This window comes from Pristis pectinata, chromosome 26 (genome assembly GCF_009764475.1).
Source record: "Pristis pectinata isolate sPriPec2 chromosome 26, sPriPec2.1.pri, whole genome shotgun sequence".
In the NCBI taxonomy this organism is placed as follows: domain Eukaryota; kingdom Metazoa; phylum Chordata; class Chondrichthyes; order Rhinopristiformes; family Pristidae; genus Pristis; species Pristis pectinata.
Window position 1 is genome coordinate 20,804,889 of NC_067430.1, and position 22,456 is coordinate 20,827,344.

General features: G+C 37.8%; 1 protein-coding gene across 2 annotated transcripts in view; it reads right to left on the bottom strand.

Moving 5' to 3' along the window:
* The window catches only part of rer1 (retention in endoplasmic reticulum sorting receptor 1), a 32,611-nt gene extending 11,102 nt beyond the window's left edge, over window positions 1–21,509 (bottom strand). The window contains exons 1-4 of one of the 2 annotated variants that reach the window (XM_052039510.1): window positions 21,446–21,509; window positions 7,589–7,670; window positions 6,941–7,045; window positions 5,565–5,664 (exon numbers count right to left, since the gene is read on the bottom strand). In XM_052039510.1, the coding sequence (XP_051895470.1) occupies window positions 5,565–5,664; window positions 6,941–7,045; window positions 7,589–7,669 (286 nt within the window). In that variant the 5' untranslated portion in view covers window position 7,670; window positions 21,446–21,509. Of the gene's footprint in view, window positions 1–5,564; window positions 5,665–6,940; window positions 7,046–7,588; window positions 7,671–20,800 lie in introns of both variants that reach the window. The other variant, XM_052039511.1, reaches the window with a different exon arrangement.
* Between the last annotated feature and the right edge of the window lie 947 nt (window positions 21,510–22,456).

Below are 22,456 nucleotides of genomic sequence, written 5' to 3' on the forward strand. Positions count from 1 at the left end.
GATTACACCCCAGAAGTTATGAAAGGCTGACCTACAAAGCTATTATGGCTCATCTCAGTCAAAGCAATTATCATCCTGCATTATTATTCCCAGCAAGGCTGAGAATTACACTGCCTGATAAATCTCGTAAATGGTTTAAATCTGTCCAAGAAGCCAAGCAATTCCTTTTGAACTAGCTTTTAATTTTAAAAGCTAAGAAATGCGGAAGAGATAGTGTTTTCCTTTGATTTACTACTTACTCGCTTTATTATCTAATTAATTTTTAGATTTAAACCTCTTTTTTCTTCTATTAATATTTTTAATGTTTTGTTTTTATAATAATTAAGAATTTAACAAAATGACTGATCGTTTGCTTTCTTTTTGAAATAATTATTAAACTGTATTCTTTAAATGTTGACTGTTAACGCCCTTTGGCTCTGTTTTAATTCCACAACTTGTTGTTACTTCGATATCTCTGTTTGGGGTTATCTTGGCCAGTTCTTAGTCTAAACATGAGTGGTTTATATATTTGTTAATTTGGACTACCGCCACCAATAGAATTGGGGTAAATGCAATTAGATGGTAGCTTTCTGGCTGTCTATTGGCCAGTTTTCGGGCTGTTGGGAGAGGGGGGTGGGGGCTGTTTTTAAGTTTTTTTTTCTGGGCTGAACTACAAATTTTTTCTAAATTGTCGTCATATCCGCTTCCTCTTTGAACTTTTTTTTACTTCTTCCTGTTGGTAAGATCCCTATATTACCAAGGATTAACCCTTTACATACCATATGTTTTTTCATCTGTTTAAAATGGATAAGACTATTAATTTATTTCATGGAATGTTAACAGCTTAAACAATTTGCTTAAGTGCAAGAAGATCTTTAAAGTTTTTCATGGATTAAATGCTCAGATTATTTTTGTTCAGGAGACCCACATCAGGAAGAAAGATAATCAATGTTTTTTTAAGATTTTGGAGGGGTCAACAGTTCCATTCAAATTCACAAGCAAAGGTGAAAGGAGTTGTTTGTATAGACTCCTCAATTTCGTTTGTCTATCATGAGACAATATCAGACCCAAATGGTAGATTTTTTAATTACTGGTCTACTTCATAATAAAAAGGTTGTTATGGTTAATGTTTATGCACCCAATGTAGATAACCCTGAATTTTTTAAAACATTTTTTTTGCATTATTTCCTAATTTAAATGAATACACTGTGATTATGGGTGGAGGTTTTAACTGCTGTTTAAACCCTTCGATGGATAGCTCTGTGTCAAATCCTATACTTCCAAACAAATCCGCTGTCTTTTATTAATTCCTTTTTAGTTGAATCCGGAATTTAGATGTTTGGAGATTTCTAAACCCATTTGATAAAGAATTTTCATTCTTTTCTCATGTCTACCATAATTACTCGAGGAATGATTATTTTCTTATTGATGCTAGACTAGCTCCACTTACTATGGACTGCAAATACGATGCAATTGCCATTTCTGATCATGCACCACTGAGGATTATCAATTAATTACCAGATGTATCCTTTGATGTCAGACAATGGCAATTTAACCCTTCGGCATTACAAGACTTAGATTTCATCCAATTTATTTTCATTTCATTTTTCTTTTTTAACTAATTTTACTGAAGAAATCTCCAGTGGGATAATATGGGATACATTTAAAGCATACATCTGTGGTCAAATTATTTCATATTCCGCTGGATTGAAAAACAAACTAATAACGAAATACGTATATTAGCTGACAAGATTAAAGAAACTGATAAAACATATTCTGTTACTCCTAATCTGGAACTTTTTAAAAAGAGAACAGAATTCCAACTACAACATAGTTTATTATTAACATCTTCAATTGAAAATCTACTACTTAAAAACAAAAGTCAATTTTATATATATGGTGACAAATCTGGTAAATTATTGGCCAACCAATTGAAAGCTACTATTATCTAAACATCAGATTAATAAAATTTGTAAACCAGATGGTACCTACACGATAGATCAAGTTCAAATTAACAAATCCTTTCAAGAATTTTATTCTTCTTTATACCAATCAGAATCCCGAGGATCCTACATTAATACATGAATTAAGACTCCCCAATTATCTTTAAACGAACGCTCTACATTAGATGCTATTTCAGAGGAAGAAACAAAGAAAGTAATATTTTCGATGAATTCAGGTAAAGCACCCGGCCCTGACAGATACACAGCTGAATTTTTAAAATCCTTTTCTGATATTCTTATTCCCTGGTTAGCCAAAATTTTTAAAGATGCCCTATCAGTGGGTAAACTACCACAATCTTTCTATGAAGCAACTATTTCTTTAATTCTTAAAAAGGATAAAGATCCCACTGATTGTGTATCTTATAGACCTATTTCTTTATCAAATGTAGATTCCAAAATATTTTCCAAAATATTGGCCTTTAAACTGGAAAAGGTTCTTCCACAAATTATCTCTGAAGACCAGACAGGATTTATTCAGAATCGTTATCTACATTTTAATATTAGGAGATTAATGAATATTATATATACCCCTTCATCCCAAATTCCAGAGTGTGTTGTTTCACTAGATGCTGAAAAGGCGTTTGACAGAGTCGAATGGGAATATCTATTCAGTACACTTCAAAAATTTAATTTTAGCCCTAAATTTATATCTGCGATTAAAATGATTTATTATGCACCTATGGCTTCAATACTTACTAATAATCAAAGATCTCCTTTGTTTACGCTTTTTCGAAGTACTAGACAAGGCTGCCCGTTAAGCCCTTTATTATTTGATATTGCTTTAGAACCCTTGGCTATTGCACTTCGGGATTCTTCAAATATATGTGGCATTACTCGTGGACAGAAGATTCATAAGATCTCTTTACGTAGATGACCTGTTACTTTGTATTTCTAATCCGGAGGAATCTATCCCCGCAGTACTATCACTATTAGATCAGCTTAGTGTTCTTTTCTGGCTATAGATTAAATCTTAATAAGAGTGAACTTTTTCCATTAAATATGCAAACTCCAATTTATAGCCAATTACCTTTTAGATTGGTAACTGACTATTTTATGTATTTAGGTGTTAAAATTACCAAGATACACAGATACACAAGGACTTATTTAAAGCTAATCTACTACCTTTAATTGACCATGTTAAACAATTATTTACTAATGCGGTTAAGATGAATATTTTACCAAAATTTTTATATTTATTTCAAGTGATTCCAACTTTTGTTCTGAAATTTTTTTTGACACTATTGATTCTAAAATTCTTTCATATATTTGGCAGAATAAAAACCCAAGGTTAAGTAAGAAATATTTACAAAAACTAAAAAAGGATGGTGGTATGGCCTTGCCTAACTTTAGATTATATTATTGGGCAATCAATATTAGATATTTAATTTTTTGGATACAAGATTCAGATGTAATTCAATGCCCCAAGTGGGTACACCTTGAGTCCCAATCAGTACTTGAATTTTCATTAATTTCTATTTTAGGAGCTTCACTCCCTTTTGCACTTACCAAATTAAGTAAACATATGATTAACCCAATTGTTAAACATACAATACGAATATGGTTTCAATTTCGTAAATTTTTTGGATTGAATAAATTTAATCTATCAAGTCCCATTCAATCTAATTTTTTCTTTCATCCATCCAGAGTTGACTTAGCTTTTTCCATATGGAAAAGGGAGGGAATAGTATGTTTTCGTGATTTATTCATTGTTAACTGTTTTTCATCCTTTGGACAATTGTCTAACAAATACAATTTGCCTAGATCACACTTTTTTCGATATTTGCAGATTAGAATTTTAAAAGCTACTATACCCTCTTTTCCGACACCTTACAAAACTGAAATTACGGAAAAACTTTTTGGTTTTAATCCTTGTCAGAAGGGCTTGATAGCAATAATCTATGATCTAATTATGAAAATTCGTCCAGAACCACTGGACAAAATCAAGAATGAATGGGAAAGTGAACTCCAGACATCTATACCTACAGAGACTTGGAAGAAAATTCTTCATTTAGTTAATACATCTTCAATGTGTGCCAGACATTCTTTGATACAGTTTAAGGTAGTTTCCAGGACCCATATGTCAAAAGGTAAGTTAGCTTGTTTTTAATCAACATATAAATCGAACGTGGCTTCTTTGACACATGTTTTGGTCCTGTCCTCTTTTGGAAAAATATTGGAAAGATATTTTTAACATTATTTCAAATGTATTGAAGATTGATTTACAACCTCATCCTATCACTGCAATTTTTGGATTACCAAGGATAGAGTCTGGCCATCTATCTGCCTCCGCTAACTGTATGATTGCCTTTGTTACCTTAATGGCCAAACGATCCATTTTTGCTTAAATGGAAGGATCCAATACCCCCTACTGCTTTTCAATGGTTCTCTCAAACTATATCATGTTTAAACTTGGAAAAAATTAGGAGTGGTACTGTTGATCCTTCCCTTAACTTTGAGGAAGTTTGGAGTCCATTTGTTCAATATTTTCACATGATATAGATCCCCTTGTAATAACCTTTCAACTTAGAGGAATGGAGTTGACGACATAATATTGCTCTGTTTCTACTGAGAAATTTTAGTCCAGTTTTTTTTTCTCTGTTTGTTTTTTTTATGAATTGTTTTTTGTTTAGCTTAGTTTGGTTTGTTATATTGTTTATAATTTTTCTTATTGTTTTGGGGATTTTTTTTCTCTTTTATATTTATATAATAAGTCTTTTTCTTTCCTTTCTTTTATATTATATTCATTCACTAAGAGATCGTTGGATTTACAGATTTTTTTTATACTTTATTGTTCTTTATGATTATCTATGCCATGATCGTTCTCCTGATCTCTTTGTATTACATGTACAAACATTGATGTTATATATTAATCTGTACTAATTTGAAAACTAATAAAAAGATTAAAAAAGAAAGAAACTTTTGTTTTAAGACTGGCAGTTGAAAGAACACAGAACACTACTGAGCAATGCAATATCCTTACATTGCCCCTCATCATTATGGCTAGATTGCAATACAAAAAGTGATAATATGCTCAGCATGAGGGGCTTTGTCTGAGGTCATATTTTACATCTCTCCAACTTTGAGGCAGCATTAAATGCTTCTAATTTTCAAATTATTTAAGTTTGTTAATTTTGTTTACTATACTTTCCTACAACCATCAGGTTCTTGAACCAATCTGCACAAACCTATTCCTTCCTCAGCAACGGAATACCTCTTGCACTGCCATGGACTGGTCTCTGATAGTGCAAAAAAAAGTCTTTTTCTTCTTTTCACAGTCTTGTATAATTTATATTCTGCATACTGATGCTGCAAGCAAGTTTTTCCATTGTACCTGTACCTCACTGTACTTGTGTGCATGACAAACTCGACATAACAAATGCTTGGATCACGTTGCTTTTTTGAATTCCTTCATAACAAATACAAATGGAGTTTGATGAGATTCTTTCCAAAACTCTATCATGTAATACATCTGATCATGCTTCTCTCTGAAGTATATCTATTTTTACACGAGCATGACATTCTGAAAATTAATGATAGGTACATTCAATCCTCACTCACACAAATCCACTAATGTCTCAGTACCTGAATCTTCCATTAGCGAAGGGTCAACCTTTGGGGACAGGAAAGCAATGAAGAGGTTCAGGTGGTAAATTCCCAAAGCATACGTCACAATGTACCATCCCTGAATAAAAAAAATAACATTAGCATCCCAAGAGATTTGGCTTGCATGTGCAAAGGTCACTGAATATTATGAAGAGGTACAGGAAATGGTCTGAGCCCAATGGAATGCCGGTGTTATATCTAAATTACAAGGGGTTAGACTTTATATTACAGCTATGCAAAGTTCTAGTCAGTCAGTATCTGAAGGACTGTGTTCAATTCTGGGCACACCTTGGGAAGGATACACTGACATTAGGTTAAGGAGAGATTACACAAATTGTGTTCCCTAGAACTTAGAAAGTTCAAACAGTGAATTAATCAACGTTTGAGATTGTAAAGAGTACAAACTCAGTTTCCTACTGGTCAGGTGTCTATAAAAAAGGGACAATGCCTCAAGATCTGGTTCTGATCTTTGGTGGTGAAGTTACAAAAACAATTCTACATGGAAAGGTTGCCAAACAGGTAAGGACAACCAATCTGCAATTGTTGCTAGGTCAATTATTAATTTAAATTTATCGATTAACTTATTAAAGATGAATATTAGGGTTTATGAGACAAAGGCAGACAAAAGAATTAGGTCATGCAAGTTCCAATGGCTTAAGTACTAAACAGGATCAAGAGGGTCAATAGCCTCCTCCTGCTCTGATCCTGATGCAGATATTACAGTAAGTAACTCAACAGGGGTACTGTCCATTGTTAATGCTTCCTGTGACAATCAGGATCCAACATGTTTTGACCGGGAAGATTGGGGAAAATCAGACAAAGAAGTTTTGCTCTTGAACATTATCCACAGGACTGTTGCTACAATGGGCTTCAAGTGAGTTTGACCATGGCACTACAGGTAATTAAATTGTTTGCAGGCAGCCAATATCATATTGTGAAAATGTGACACCTAGAAAGGTTCCAAAAGACAGCTTCTTGGGGGCTCCATACAGGGAGGGAAGGAGCAAACAGAATGCTTGCCAGCTATGTAATTAGATCCAAAATCAGCTTCTAACCTCAATTATTTGTCACAACTTTTATTTATTTTTAAGAACTCATTGGTACTTCATTAGCCTCTGTTAAAAGGCAAGAGTAACTGGTTGGCTTCAATGGCTTTCCAGCATTGCTACTGCTTATGATGCACTCAGTTCAACGAATGTAGGTACATGAAACTGTGAAACTCATCCCATCAATCTGGCATGGATTTGAATTCAGTTCACAGGATGAAGGACTATATCCAGCACTAACACTCCACTGCATCATACTTTTTGTAATGGGACTAATGGGCTTCATTGCACTGATACGAATACACTTACCTGCAAGATATAAACTCTAATCATGTAGATTGCACCAAAGGCAAATGTTACAATCCATCGCATAATACCATATGGCGTGGACTTGTCTAAAAGGGACTGGTAGATCTAAAAAGAAAACATTTAAGATAAGTGTTATTTGCAAGTTGATTTTTTTCTTAAACAGTTTGGATCATCCTCAAATTAATGGGAGAAATTTAAATCAGAAAAATGTGGCATTATTTGATCTCAACTAAGAGCTGCTCCTGAAGTGGCGTTTCAACTGATCTGAGGATTGCTGAATGAATTTCAGCAAATATAACATTGAAAGTGTCTCATTCTGAATACTACACAGAGCACTGCCGCAAACTGCCTATGTAGGATGTCATGTCATGACTGGGAGATTGATGGTTTTTCAACACCACTCACCTCTCCCCAACAATAAATGAAATATCTACAAACATAATCACCGCAAGACAGCCTGGGAACTACAAACATGGTTTTCCCCTCAATTAGTAATCAACTATAATTTCCCAAAATAAATAGCAAGAAACCAAAAATGACTTTCCATAGAGAGCAAAACTTCAATGTGGGAGATTAGATGAACTTTGACAAGTCTAGTTGGTGGTGGGGTAGGAGGAGGGAAAAGGGAAAAGTATGATATTCTCTTACCTGTCCGATCTGTGTAAAAAAACGGCTGACTGCTGACGGCTTCCCATGAATGGCATCTCCACTGCTGTCCCCTTCTGACATACTGTTTTTAGCAGAAAAAGATTTGTAGAGAGACTGGACACAGCTTTTCACGAACAGATAAGACAACATTACCCTCAACCCCTCCTGAATCTTTGCAATTTCCTCTGGTTACCCTTCCCTCCCTAAAATCTACCATCAGGGATGGAATCTACACCCATCTTTTTCTCAGTGTGAAACTCCTCCTCCAAAATCATTCATGTTACATCTGTCCTCCATGTTCAAGTAGCTCCTTAAAACCTCCACATCTGCAATGTTTTCAATCTCCTTTCCTTCCAATCTATTGATCTACGAGCTTCACAGCCTGTGTAACTGCACTACATGGTTCACAGATGTGAAATAAATGCAAGTGATTGTTCTTGTTGCCTCAAACAGGAACTCTAACTCCATACTACATCCCTTGCCCCAAGGATCTTCAACCTGAAACGTTAACAGTTTTGTTTTTCGTAGATGCTGCCTGACCTGCTGAGTGTTTCCAGCATTTTGTATTTATGTTTCAGATTTCCAGTAGCTGAAGTGGTTTTGATTCCCGAACTGCTGTGACTCAGATTTAAGGGGTACAATACTGCAATGGTTACAGAAAATGCCCATCAACCCAGAGGTTACAATTTCAAATCACACCTAATAAGTTACACCTGCTGTCTGGAACTGGAAAAGTGATTGTGTTGTAAGTGCAGCAAATTCATGGTGCCCTTCATTTCCTTCTGAGTGTTATCTGTATGAAACTTATCCCACTTGATATCATCAGGACAATTAGGGACAGACAAGTTTCTATACAACACAGGAGGAGACCATTTGGCCCAGAGTCTATGCCAGCTCATAGAGGAATCCCCTTTCCCCACCATCTTTCCCTGTAACCTATTCTTTCCACAATTCTACCACCCAAGTGTACCAGGGGGAATTTAATGTGGCCAATTAACCTACCAATACACATCTCGAAGACGTGGGAGAAATCTAGAGTACCCAGAGGAAACCCACATAGTCACAGGAGAATGTACAAACTCTACAGACAGCACTGGAGGTCAGGATTGAACCTGGGTCACTGGAGCTATGAAGCAGCAGCTTTACTAGGAGCACTATTGTGCCAGCCTAGAACTTGCTGCTGCTACCCCATGACATGATCAAGTTTAAAAAAAAGTGACAATGGAATTTTTGTCTCCAACTTAAAATCTTTTGCAATAGACTTTAATTCTGGCCTTGGATCTGAAGACAAGAAAATGTATTTTATTTCCAGCACATAGTCACAGGGAGAATTTTATGAGAATTGAAATCTCTTTAGACACCCATAGCATCAGAAAGAGCCCATCTATTCTATTCCAACATAATGCCTCAGCCCCAACCTCAACCACGCATCCTCTCCAATGTGACAATTTGTTTCCCACATCAACCTTCCATGGATTCCAAGTGAGATCATTAATCTGCTCAATTAACAGTTGTTCAGTCCAATGGCAAAGAACCTGGTCTGGAAAAGAAACATCAAAGATAGTTTCTTCTCAGGCAAGAAGTTCCAGATGGGCAGCATTACTGTCTAGAAATAATTGAAGTGCAAATGCTATGCACTCCACAACTTGACAAAGAAATCAACAGGGTAGTGGGCCAACATGATAACCTGAACCAGAGCAAGTAATTAATATGCAATTATTAACAAATAAAAAGAGGCATCAGCCTTGATCCAGTGGTAACATTCTAACATTTGACATCAACCACACTAATTGCCCACCCTAACATATCACCTCCCATTTGTCTTTACTCAGTGGTAGCTCACTCAGCTGTGTCAAGCTTTTGTGAACTGATACTCCAGAATATTAAGGCCTTACGTGTCAACTTTTAGACCTAGTCTTTCCACAGTCATGTGAAGAACCATGAATGACATGAGGTTATGAAAGAAAGAATATAAACGCATGTTATTCCTGTCTACCATGGGGAGGAGAGAGAAAGAAAAAAAATCTGTGTTAAAATCAAGGGACAGAATGGCAGAGGAGCAGCACAGGGAAGCGAAAATTAAATACAATTAAATAAAACAATGAGATGGACTCTTGACCTCACAATCTACCTTGTTATGACCTTGCACCTTACGTGTCTACCTGCAATGCACTTCCCTGTAGCTGTGACACTTTACTCTGTACTCTTATTATTTTTACCTGTACTTGTTTTTATCTCAATGCACTCTGTACTCTCAATTTTTTTTGCACTATAAATTGATCTGTACGAACGGTACGCAAGACAAGTCTTTTCACTGTACCTCAGTACAAGTGACAATAATAAACCAATACCAATAACTGAAGATCAGGATCCAATACTGCTGCAGTGAGAAAAACCAAAACAGAAACTGAAGTAACTGGTAAGAATATAATCAGCATGACAAACAGAAAATAGCACACAAAAAGCAGATTAGACTCTGCACCAGCACTCAACCAGGAATCCAGAAGGTGAACTGTAGAGAATGGAGAAAGCCAACTGGTTGGTGTGGGATAGGGCAAGAAAGTGAAGCAGATAATGTCAGGTGACATGGATTTGTATAGGAGGGAAAGAGGAGGCAAGGAATAAAGTGGAAGGGATGCAAAGAAACAAGAAAGAAGAAAAGATCATAACAGTGCAAGTATATGACATTGTTTTTGAAGCATGCAAGTAACACTTGATTATTTAGGAATAAAATTTCTCCACATATATTGGACAAAGGAGACAGTGCACATGATCAGTAAATGTGAAAGGATTAAATGACAGAGAAAGTACATAAGGCACAAATATAGTAGTTATGATTCTGACTGAATAACTTTGGGCAAATCCTACATAGTTTCAAAAATTAACTCAAAGCAGTTGGAACACTCACATTGAAAACTTGTCAGTTGGGCTTTACCTAAGCTGCAGAATTAACTGTGACTGAAAAGCAGTTCTGCATAGGACAATTACATTGCCAACATTTTTACAAAGCTCATCCAAGTCACAGCATCGTTTCTGCACATCAAGCTGTATTATGCATCCTCAACAGACTCACTGATACCAGAATTAAAAGGGTTAAATTGTAATTACATGTATTCCCAACAATAAAAAGGATTAAGAATCATATAATTGATGTTTAAGATGATTAAACAATTTAGTAGAGTAGATGGAGATTAATTATTTGCTTGTCATTCAGGGAGATATCAGGAGGCATTTCTTTGCACAAAAGGTAGTAAAATTCTGGACACCCTCCCCCCAAAAAAAAGTTGAGACCAGGAAGTGAAAATATTAATATCTTGATAATTTTTTTTAGGCCAGGACCAAGGAGAGTAAAAAAAAAGTTACTATACAGATCAGTTATGATCTAAATGCATGGAGGAACAGGCCAAAAAGAAGTGACAGAGTAAAGTACTTAGTGATGTTTAGATGGCTGTAGGATCCACTGCATCCATTTAAACTCACACGACAATGTCTTATGAAGGCAGAGAAAAATAACTGATGATTTAAAAAAAATAAAACTGGTGATAAAACACCTGTAAAGTGTAAAAGACATTTTTGATGTGCATCCTTCATCGGGAGTGGATTTTAATTGAATGAGAAAGCAACTACAACTGGTAGCATTCAAGTCACAAGGACAAAAGCATTGAATTCATGAACACAGGAAAAATAAAATAAAAATGACATGGCTGAAAAATCTACAAAAGAGCTTAAGGAAATTATTATTCTACAGAATCCACCTCAAACATTCCCATTGTGTGCACTAGGAAAATGGTTGCTAAATAATTTATGTTTAGATGTGTGGCAGGGAATGAAGGCAATAAACATATGTCCACTGCACTACTGCCTGGGAGACATCACATTTGGAGCATTATACTTTAATTCCAATAACTCACTTGCCTTTATTTATCCCTCTAATATTCACACTTTCCTTTTGTTGCCACTGTTACTGAGCTATAGTTTCACATACACTAACTACCTCCAGTAAACTCTCTTGCCTCTGAACAACCATTCTTCACTTACAAAGCTGAATAGTGAACACTTCAGTTATTTGTAATGCAGGGCATTACAGCCATGGCAGATCAAACTCTCAGCAGGCAAAAACTTTTATAGCAGAGATTTAGCATCTAGTCATCAAGAATACAACCCCTTCTCCACCTTCATCCAAGTGGACATGAAAACCAACCGAGGATCTGAAGCACCACTACTAAATTCAGCAGGAACTGAAACAGAGTTCCTCACAGTTTTCTTCAAAAACACAAAATATTTGCAACCTAAGGTAGAATTCTTTCAATGGCAAACCTCAGTAGGCTGCAGAAGCTTTAATCCAAATCTTGACCATCTGTACACCATGTCTTCATAAGTAACTTCAACACAGAATACAAAAGTAGGAAATGTTGAATTTGTGTAACTGGCTTTCATCAATTGAAGTAATATACATTCCCGTACCAGAAAGGTTTCAAAGTCATGGAAGGAGGAAAGAAAATAACAGCAGGAAAGACCTATAAATTAAGCAAGCCATCCTAGCAAAATTGAGCTTTCTTCATTGAAATTAATGAAGGTTGCAAAGAGAGCACCGAAATCAAAGTTTTCAAAACTGCAAAAGAATTTAAGCAGTAAATGGTTTCAGTTGACTGCATCACTAATTAAAAATTGACCTCTTTGTTCTCATACTGTTTAATGCTTTACCACAAAAGGATAGAAACACAGCAGAGACTGTGATATTGGTTAAAAACCTGGGTAACTGCCTGAAAAGTAATATAAAAAGCTACAGAACTGCCAGGGAAATGGAATTAAAGTCAGCGACCTGTACTAAGTACATCAACACCTGAACAGTAGGTTCAAAGGGCTCCTTCATGCTATAATTTCTGTGATTTTCTTTCCTAAATGCTACACTAGTGAAATGGATCTCATTCATAACGTCAAGTGCTTTCCTCTCAATAACTGTAAAACCATTATTAGACATGCACCAACATACCAGAGTTAATTGGCTGTATTTTAAAATGTTTCTGAACTATTCCTCAACACTGAGTTTCAATTCCGGACCTTCAAACTCTCGTTAATTATTCAGGCACTCTTGGATGCCAGAAGTCAAGCTGCTTAGTGAAATTTTACAACAGCTCATGAATAATATCTATCTTCCCATTTACTTTAAGAGGGCTAAATTCTTAACAATAGTTACAAATTGTTCAACTTGGAGCTTTTTAAGTATAACCTTGGATCACAGAACTCATCCAAAAAGTTATAAATATTTTGATATGGTTCCAAGAAGTCAATGAGCCAAGCCATACAAGTTTCCCCCACTAAAAGCAGTTAATTTAAAATCAATATTCCACCTACCTGGCCCTATCTGCCCATCATCCTTCACCTCTCCTTGATTTACCAATCACCTCATGGCCCCTGTCTCACCCCTCCCCTTTTTATATTGGCCATCTTCCCTTTCCACTCGTCCTGATACAGGGTTTGGACCCGAAATGTCGACAATTCTTTTCCCCCCACAGAAGCTGCTTGACCTACTAAGTTTCTCCAGCAGATTGTTTGTTTCTGTTCTATCATATTTGGGAAATGGATCTAAATAGTTGCAAATTCCACTCTTCCTTTTCAAAACAAAGTGAAGTGGCTGGCAAGAATCAGTTATACTCCTACAAAATATCTAGTTTTACTTAAAATAGAACTTAACTATTTAACAAAAAACAATGGATTTGCCAGTGTTGAAAACTTATAATTGTCCAAGCAGTCTAGTATCCAGAGAGTTCCAGATCTACATAGCCTGTGTATGGGGATAAAAGCTTCCATTTGTGGGGGGAAAGAGGAAAATTAGAAGCTGCCGATCTGAGACTGCCATTAAATAACAAGGAAAACTTCTTTATCCAGAGAACAGTGAAAACGCAGAACTCTGTATTGGCTGAGGTAAATGAAATAGCTGCATCTTGAAGGAAAAAGGAATAGAGGGTCATATTAGTAGAGTTAGATGAGAAAGGATGAGGAGAAAACAAGAATCCAGCATACACAATGAGCCAATTTACTGAGGGAAATAATCTGTTTCTGTTGTTACGGACTCGGTGAAAGTCCCTTTAAGATAGTGTGTGTGTCTGTGGCGTGCTTACGTAAATAGAAGATAAAGGACGTAATGACATTGTTGAAGAGGTCAGTCTGGGGGGGGGGAGGGGAGAGAGTGAGAGTGAGAGTGAGAGTGAGAGTGAGAGTGAGAGTGAGAGACCAGCCTGCTAGTTTTCTCTATCGATGGATGAGAAACAATAACTGTGTCGGCCATTGAAATCCATGTTTGGAAATTGGAAGTAATCCGGTGGAGTTCACTTTGTTGCTGACCTGTAGAAGGAAACAGGTATTTGTGTGGACGACCACGATTCGGATGCTTTTCGGGGTGAGGAAGTCACTACCGAGTAAACACTGAAGTGTCGTTTGGGTTCCATCGTGGAACATTTGGATTTCGTAATTACTCTCCCTATGTTCTCTACATCTACGTCTTATCTTCAGTCAATGGTGGTGGATGAAGAAGCCTTTGCTCATGTTTCACCTCATGGCTTGCGGAACTGAATTTTAAGAACCATTCCTGGACTTGGAGTTTGGGACTTTGCCACACACACATGAACAGTTTAGGTTTTTGGGGTTAATGTTCAAGGTTTAACATTTTTGAATTCTAACATACTAACATTTTTACTTCCATTTTTCGTATTATTATAAGAAGTGATTAATAGTTTTTAACACTGAATCATGACTCAGTGTGTTTCTTTTGTTGCTGGTTCGTAACACTGTGCAATACACAAAGAATAAGTGCACTTTTTTCTTAAATAGCCAGCTGTTTTCAAAATTGTGTCCCTCAATCCCATTTTCCTCAAGGCTCAAGATAATTCTGTTCAATTTAAGAACCAGCATTATTCTGGTGAATTTTGCACAGACATGAATTGAAAACTGAACACTAAATTTTATGTAGTATTCTCCACGTTACAGAAGGGGACTATTGGCCCATCATGCCTGTGCCAGCTCTTTGGGAAAATCCACTTTTATTCATTCTCTTGTATTCCCCCCCCCCCCAATTCCCTTTTTCCTTTCTTTGTCCAAATTGTTTATCTACCTGCCTTTTAAAAACAAATTAATTTTGCTGTCATCACTAATTTTTTTAAAGCATTCCAACAATCCTCAGTGTAAATTTCCCTTTTTCTTCTCACTCTTGAATTTATACAAGTTTATCTGGAAAAGCAATAGTCCTTCTCCAAATCAGAGTCAACAGTTCACAGATACTTCATTGGCCGTAAAGCAATTTAATGCATCTTGAGCCTGTGAAAGTTACCACAAAACAAAATCCTCTCTCTATGCCTTGTTTTACTACAAGAGTTTTACTCCATGTTTAGGATACTACCTAGGAGGCTGGCCTTTTGATTTTGACCAACAGCACTGATATCAAATGGATTGCGATTTATACATCAGTAGTACTCTTCACCCTTTGCTGCCAATCAGCCAAATACAGAGTGTTGATTTCTTGCCATTAAATTAATTTGTCGTCTTCCTGTGCAATTTCCAAGCACTAAAATGTGAATGTTACCATTTGGTGTCCTGTACCTTCTGACACTGGACACAATATCTATAGTTCAGGCCATTAATTAACACTAATGGTAGTTCAGAATTAAAGACAAAAACATTGTTGGTCACAGCCCCATAACTAAAACTAGCAGTTTTGTTCCCATAACCTAAATAAATCAGGGCTGAATGGCAGCCAGTTAGTATTTTGGAGGTCAAAAAACTGAACATTGAAAATCTAAAATAAAACTAGAAAATACTGGAAAAACTCAGGTCAGGCAGAATTAATGGAAAGAGAAACAGATGGTCTTTCCACATTCAATGATCTTTCATCGGAACTAGCGAAAGTTGGTAATGAAACACAGATTATGGTGCAGAGAAGGGAGACTGGTAGAGAGAACAAAAGGAAATGTCTGCGATAGTGTAAAGACCAAGAGAAACTAAATTATATAGGTGGTAGTGGTGTTAACTGAGAGAGTGATAAAGGCTTGTTACTTGCAATTGATCTGCCTGAAGTAGAAGTAAATAGATGAAGACGGAATATAAAACAATGTTGCAAATGTCAGATGCAAAATACTGCAGTTGCTGCAGACCTGAAATTAAAGGCAATCACCATCCTTGGCACCTCCTGCGATCCATGCTCAATGCCATGCATCAGCACGTATGCTCCTGACTTATCCCTCCAGCAGCAACAACTCACTCTATCCCAAACCTATCCAGAACCACAGTTCCATTCTATCCCTTGGTTCTTCACTAAAAGACTTCTTTCCTTTCAGGCTTCAAGAAAACGAAACTAATAGACATATTTATATGAAGCCTCACACAAAAAAAAGTCATGTTGTCATGGACTCACCTACTCTCAGTAAACTATGATAGTTACATTTTCCATATTACAGCAGAAACTAAGAGACTATTCCCTTCACAATTTCCTGGTCTACTCTTCTGCCCTCATCAACTACTCCTTCCTGCATCATTTCCCATACTGATTCTTTTACCGCCTCCTTCCCACCATCCAGGGACCCTAACAGTTGTTCCAAGTGAAGCAGCAAATCACTTGCACTTCTTCCAATTTAGTGTATCACATTTGGTGCTCAATGTGGCCTCCTCTACATTAGAGAAATTTGGGTGACCTATCTGCGAAGCACCTGCATTCAGTTTACAGGTGCTATTCAGAGCTCCCTGTTGTCTGAAACTTTAATCCTTCATCCCACTCCCAGCTATCTGCTTGTGGCCTCCTGCAGCATTATAACAAGGCCCAACTCAAGCTTGAGGAGCAGCACTTCAGCTTCTGTTTAGGCATTTTGCAGCCACCTGGATTCAATATCAAGTTCTACATTATTTTTTCTGTCTGCATTTCAACTGCGAGTCACTCATCTTTGATATTGGCTCAGTTTTTCCTCACTCCTTTTGTGTTCTCACTCTCTAATTGCTCACATTTGATAGCTTTTGTTTTCTCATTCTTACTGCCTCCATTAATCCGCTGACCAGATAATGCCTACAGCAACCTTGACTTCACCTAATGAGAAATATTCCCTTTGTCCTATCCATCCCTCCCCCAACTTTTCTGCAACTTTAAATGAACACATTTTCTCTTTCCCAGTTCTGTTGAATTTTTTAAAACTTGAAACATTAACTCTTTCTTTTCTGTTCACAGATGTCATCAATCCTGCTGAGTGTTTTGGCATTTTCAGATTTTATTTCAGATTTCCAGTTTTTACATTCTATGTATAGCAATGTCTCACAAAAAGTAATGAGATAAATAACCAGATAATCTAATATAACATTAGTTGGGAGGGAAATATTGACTGGGACACCCGGGAGAACTTCCGGCCAGGATACCAGCACAGGAGCACACTGCTGAGTAGATGTCTTTTCTTTTAATATAAACAAGTACAATGGGTACGTACCTGTGAGTGTTCAAACTCCAGGACCGAGAGCATGTTAACCAATCAGCAGTCTGTTGGATAGTCCTAAGTGGGGTACCACAGTGGTTTCAAGGGCAGGGCTTCCTCACCATGCCACCAAATGCCAGGCAATACCACTGGAAACCTGGATGTTTCAGATTGTCCAGATGTATTTCCCTCTACGTCTGGACAAGTACAGGTACAGGTGGGAATTCTGGACGAGGAGATCTGGATCAACAAGATCTGGCCTACTGTACCTGCATGCTTTGAGATTCAAGCCACCTAATTTCTTGTCAGTTTTCCCTGCCTCCTTAGCTACTAATAAACTCATTCAACAGTTACATCAACTGTGGAAACACCCATTTCTTATTCAAGTCAGGTTTACATTATCATTTAATGAGATCTTGATCATTGGTGTCCCCCAACACTATGGAAAATAGTACAGACCCACTCAATTATTCAGTATGATGGAGGGGAGCATCTCCATCAATAATGTAAAACACTTTAAAAACATAATAAAAGGCATCAAAGATATTACACAGTTCTTAGTTTATGTATTACGATTTAAGGAGGTATCTCAGTTGAAAATGATTCACCAGCTGAGTATGTACTGCAATTAAATGTTCTCTAGATTGAAGATTCATCATTATTTACTATGAAACAAAAGATCATTCAGGCTATTACAGCATCTCATCAGTCCCATTCCTCATTTCCCTGGAGCTCTGCAGCTCTCTCATTTTTATCAACTCCCCTTTGATTCTTCTGCTACTTACCTACTGTAAGGGGCAATTTACAGTGGCCAATTAACCCATCAGTCCACCCTCAGGGCGTGGGAAGAAACTGGAGCACTCAGCAGAACCCTACACAGTTACGGGGATAATATACAATTTCCACACAGGCAGCACCAAGGTCAGGGGTGCTTGGAGCCATGAGGCAGCAACACAAACTTCTGCACCACTCTGCTGCCCTTGGCATCCTGCCCCAACACTCCAAGCAGGAGGACAGTGACCACCCTTGGGGCTCCATGTGGGAGCGGGGCTTGCAGGGACAATAGGACACAGTTGATCCATAAACTAGGTAAAACCACCAATGGATAATTGGGAGATGGCTGTGAAAGAAAAGGGCAGTATTCCCATCTATTCTGTTCCTTCATTCATAAATGATCTGTACATTAATATTGCCTAACTATTAACAACCACGTCAACAAATGATAAACAGCCGATGACAATGGATTCCCTACCTGCTGAACACAATGCAGCAAGAGGCAGTCTCTCACTCAGTCCAACAATATTCTGATCCTACTGACATCATTCAGCCATATAACACTAATGTTTAGACAAAAAAATTAAGTAAAATTCAAGGTAATTAGAAGTTTCCCATAATAAACATTCAGCACCTTCCCAGACAAATTCCTTACCTTGAATAATTCTATGCCACCCACTTTCTTTTTGTCTGCCTTTCACGGTGATAATTTCCACCCAAGGTGCCTCAGGTATGGGCAATTCAATCATAGTAGCAAGTATTTTCCCTTTTAGCAGATCACAGGGAAGTAGGAAAAATAATCCTCACGTGAAATATTATAATATTCTCACATCTTTTAACAACACTCAGAAACACAGCCAACGCTGTCCAGTAGCTGCAGCAATTGATTTATGCACTGTGTCCCAAAAGGAGCAAATTACATGTGACCAGTTGATCTGTTACAGGGAGATTTCATTAAGACATTGGGTAAATTTACTTCCTTTTCAAATCCCACTACTGGATGTTTAAATAAAAAAATGACACCCCCACTGCAAAAAAGTTTAGAAAGCGTTTAGAGATTTGGGATAGATCAGCAGAAACTTTTAAGTACATTAAGGCTTATGATTCTGTAGAGTGCATGTTAGTGATTAAGGCAAATATTATATTAAGTTACAAGTATTGATTAGCAAGACAATGGAAGATTAAGAGAGAAGGGAAATGGGAAAAGAGCAAGCACACAAGATTAGAAGTACTGTTCACATGGAGGATAAAAGCCAGCAGAGGCTGGGTAGAGCAAACATGGTCTGTTTTCATGTTATTACTGTTATATAATTACACATAATCATATCCTGTTCTATATTCTTTTAACGCAAGTAATTGTATAATTAACAAAACAAAAATCAGAAAAGTAGAAGATACGATCTAGCTATAATAATTTAGACAGTGGACAGGAGAATGAAATTTCTGGAGCTTCCCTTCAAAACCTGTCTTAAATTAACTAAAATGCATAATGCAGCAAGACAAAATATTTTTAACATGCCAGTAGCATGCTCAGGGTTTCACTGTAAAATCTCATTGCCTTCAAGATCTGACAATGGTTTTATGTACTGAACTATACACTTAAAATGTCAGATCTGTCAGCTGTCCAGATTGCTCCTATTTGCTCACCACTCAAAGCTATTAAAAGATCACAAAGAACCCCACTAGGAATTCAGCACTTTCGAAGGGGAAAAGAATTCTGATATTTAGAAAATCCTCTGTACACATTTCACAGGTGATACAATGTATGTTTCGTTTTTTTATTTTATCCTCCCTTGACTGAAAGCACTGGCTCCTGCTGGTGTATGGTTCCAACATAAATCAATGGGTTACAACTCAAAGCAACATGACCTATCCCTCTCAAGCTGAAGGTACTTTTAAATCATAGTATCTTTTTTTTTGGCCGTGATCAACCAGTTCAGTGCAGCCCATGATTTAACTCAGTATTCTCTGGTATATGCGTGGCTAAGTTAAATGAGGTACTTACCAATGGCCTAAATTATTTTGTGTCTTCTAACACCATTTTCCAGTATCTTAATGCTTGTGGTATCAAATCCACAAAACCCTATTGACTTTAAACTTACCAAATGTTCTAAGTTATTTACTGCAAACTATACTTTGTTTATAAGAAACTGCAAGTCCAATGCAACAGAAAGGGAAATTTTGGTGTAAGCTAACCCTGGAAGCACTGAGAATGTTGAAAATTGTAAAACTAAGATTGTTGTTTATAGGATATGCAGTTAGGTACAGATCATCTAAGGACCAACAGAATGATACAATAGGGACGTTTAAATGACCCTTAGATAGGCACATGGATGTAAGAAAAATGAAAGGTTATGTGGGCTGTGTAGGAGGGTAGTGGTAGATTGATTGTGGAGTAGTTTTACACAAGTCAGCATAACATAGTGGGCCAAGGGGCCTGTATTATGCTGTACTGTTCTATGTCACCAACAAATGTGCTCAGTCCATGCACAGCAGTTTCACCAAGTAAAATGCAAAGGAGTGCAATACATGACATGGAACAAAGTGCCCCCACTTGAGAAGTGTACGTAGATAAAGCAGCAGTTATTAAAAATGTTTTGAAAACAAATCTGTACTTTTCTTGAAGTTGTTAACTTATGCAACAATGTAATTCATGCATATTAACCCTAAACTGGTTACAGTAGAATTATTGCCACATTGGCTAGAAAGTTAACTGAAACTATTGTTGATATCAAAAGATTGGGGTTTACACTTCATTGCCAACAGTTTGCCATGATCTTGAAAAATCAGTGACCAAAGAGTGATAAGAAGACCTTCTGTCACGATAAGATAATTATAACATAATACTGTTTCAAATTAAGTAGGTTTCGTATTTAAATACCAACGTTACAGCAGAACTGCCTTTCTCCGAAACTAAAACCCAAGACTCATTACACCGCGAAAGGAAACACCTGCCGTTTGCAAACAGATTACTTATGCCTGTGGTCTTTACCTCTAAAGATGAAAGTTTATTGAGATGAAGTCTACTGAGACACCAACTGGAAGCAACGTGGTTCGACTGACAGCCCTTGGAAGGCAGGTAAGCGATAACCCACCCAGACCCCCGGCCTCGCGGCGCATTGTGGGAATTGTAGTTTTACCCGACATTGCTTCAATAAGTATTTCCACACACGGGAACTACATCACCAAAAATGCACCGCTCGGCAATTTCTCCTCACTTCCCTTTAACTCCAGTCGGTATAACGAGGTCCAAATCTGAACACGGCTGCGAAGCCGCGCCGCTAAAACTCAACTTTCATTCAATGACGTTGGCAAGCTGCTGCTCAAGGAAATTTATCCGTGCGCCCCGATGCCCGCTGGGACTTGGAGTTCCTGGGTGACGTCAGCCCGCACGGAGCCCGGCGACCGCTGAACCCGCGAACTACACCTCCCAGCGTGCACCGCGCTCTCGCCGGCTATTTCCGATCTTCCGATCCGTCAAAGGCCGCGGCGCTTCTCTGAGGCAAAAAAAAGCGCGGCGAGAGGCCGATAGGAAAGGAGACCGAGCACTCTCAATGGAGTTACGTGTCTTTTCAATCACGTCGTCTGTCTGAGGTAACCGATACCGCTCGCCGAGCCCGCATCCCCGACCACTCACCTGAGTTACCGCTCGCTCGCCACGGCCTCCACTCCCCAACTGAACACGTCACTGCGGCCTCGTTCCCGCTCCCGCCCAGGCCCATCTAGCCGCTGCCAGCAAACGTCGATCGGCATATCGATTGTGCGAGGCTCCGATGGCTTCCAACCCTCCTCCTCCTCCTCCGGCTGTGCCTCAGGTTCGAGGGTGACTCGCTGCCAGTCCGCTCCGAAGGTCAGTCCAAAAGCCTACTAGAGGCAACATAAATAGTGAAAAGGTAGTACGTGGAAGAGTGGGGGCCATTAAGGACAAAGATGAGAGCATGCATATGGATGCTGGGGGCTTTGTTAAGGTATTAAATCAGGATCTTGTATCGGTCTTCACCAGGGAAGAGGACGCTTGCAAAGTAATCATGAAGGAGACAGTTGAGACAATGGATCTGTCAAAAATTGTTGCAGGAGAGGCATTAGAAAAGTTGGCTGAGGTTCAATTGGATAAGTCATATCAGGAATGGATGTGTGCATCTTAAGAAGAGCTATGGGAGGAAATCATGGGGATACTGACCATGACCTACTAAAGCTCTTGGTGTACTGTAAGAAGTTCCAGAGCGTGGCCAACAAGGCTCCCTTGTTTCAAAAGGAGAGAAAGAATATGTTCAGCAATCACAGTTTAACCCCTGTGGTGAGAAAGCCTTTGGAACATTGATCCGTCCATGATTTTTACCTGCAGGCAAATGGATCAATTTAGTTAGGGACCATGCTTTTTTTAAAAATCTGTATTAATAATCTAGATTTTGGAGTGTATTCCACAATTTATATATTTATAGATGACAAAAAACTTCACAGTATTGTGAACTATTAAGAGAATAGAGATAGATTGTGGCAGGTGCATGACATTTGAAGTTTAATGCAGAGAAATCTGAGGTGATGCATTTTGGTAGGAGAAGTGAGGAGTTGCAGTATAGAATAAAGGAGATTGTTTTAAAAAGGGTATGGGAGCATGTTGACCGGGATAAGTGTGCACAAATCATTG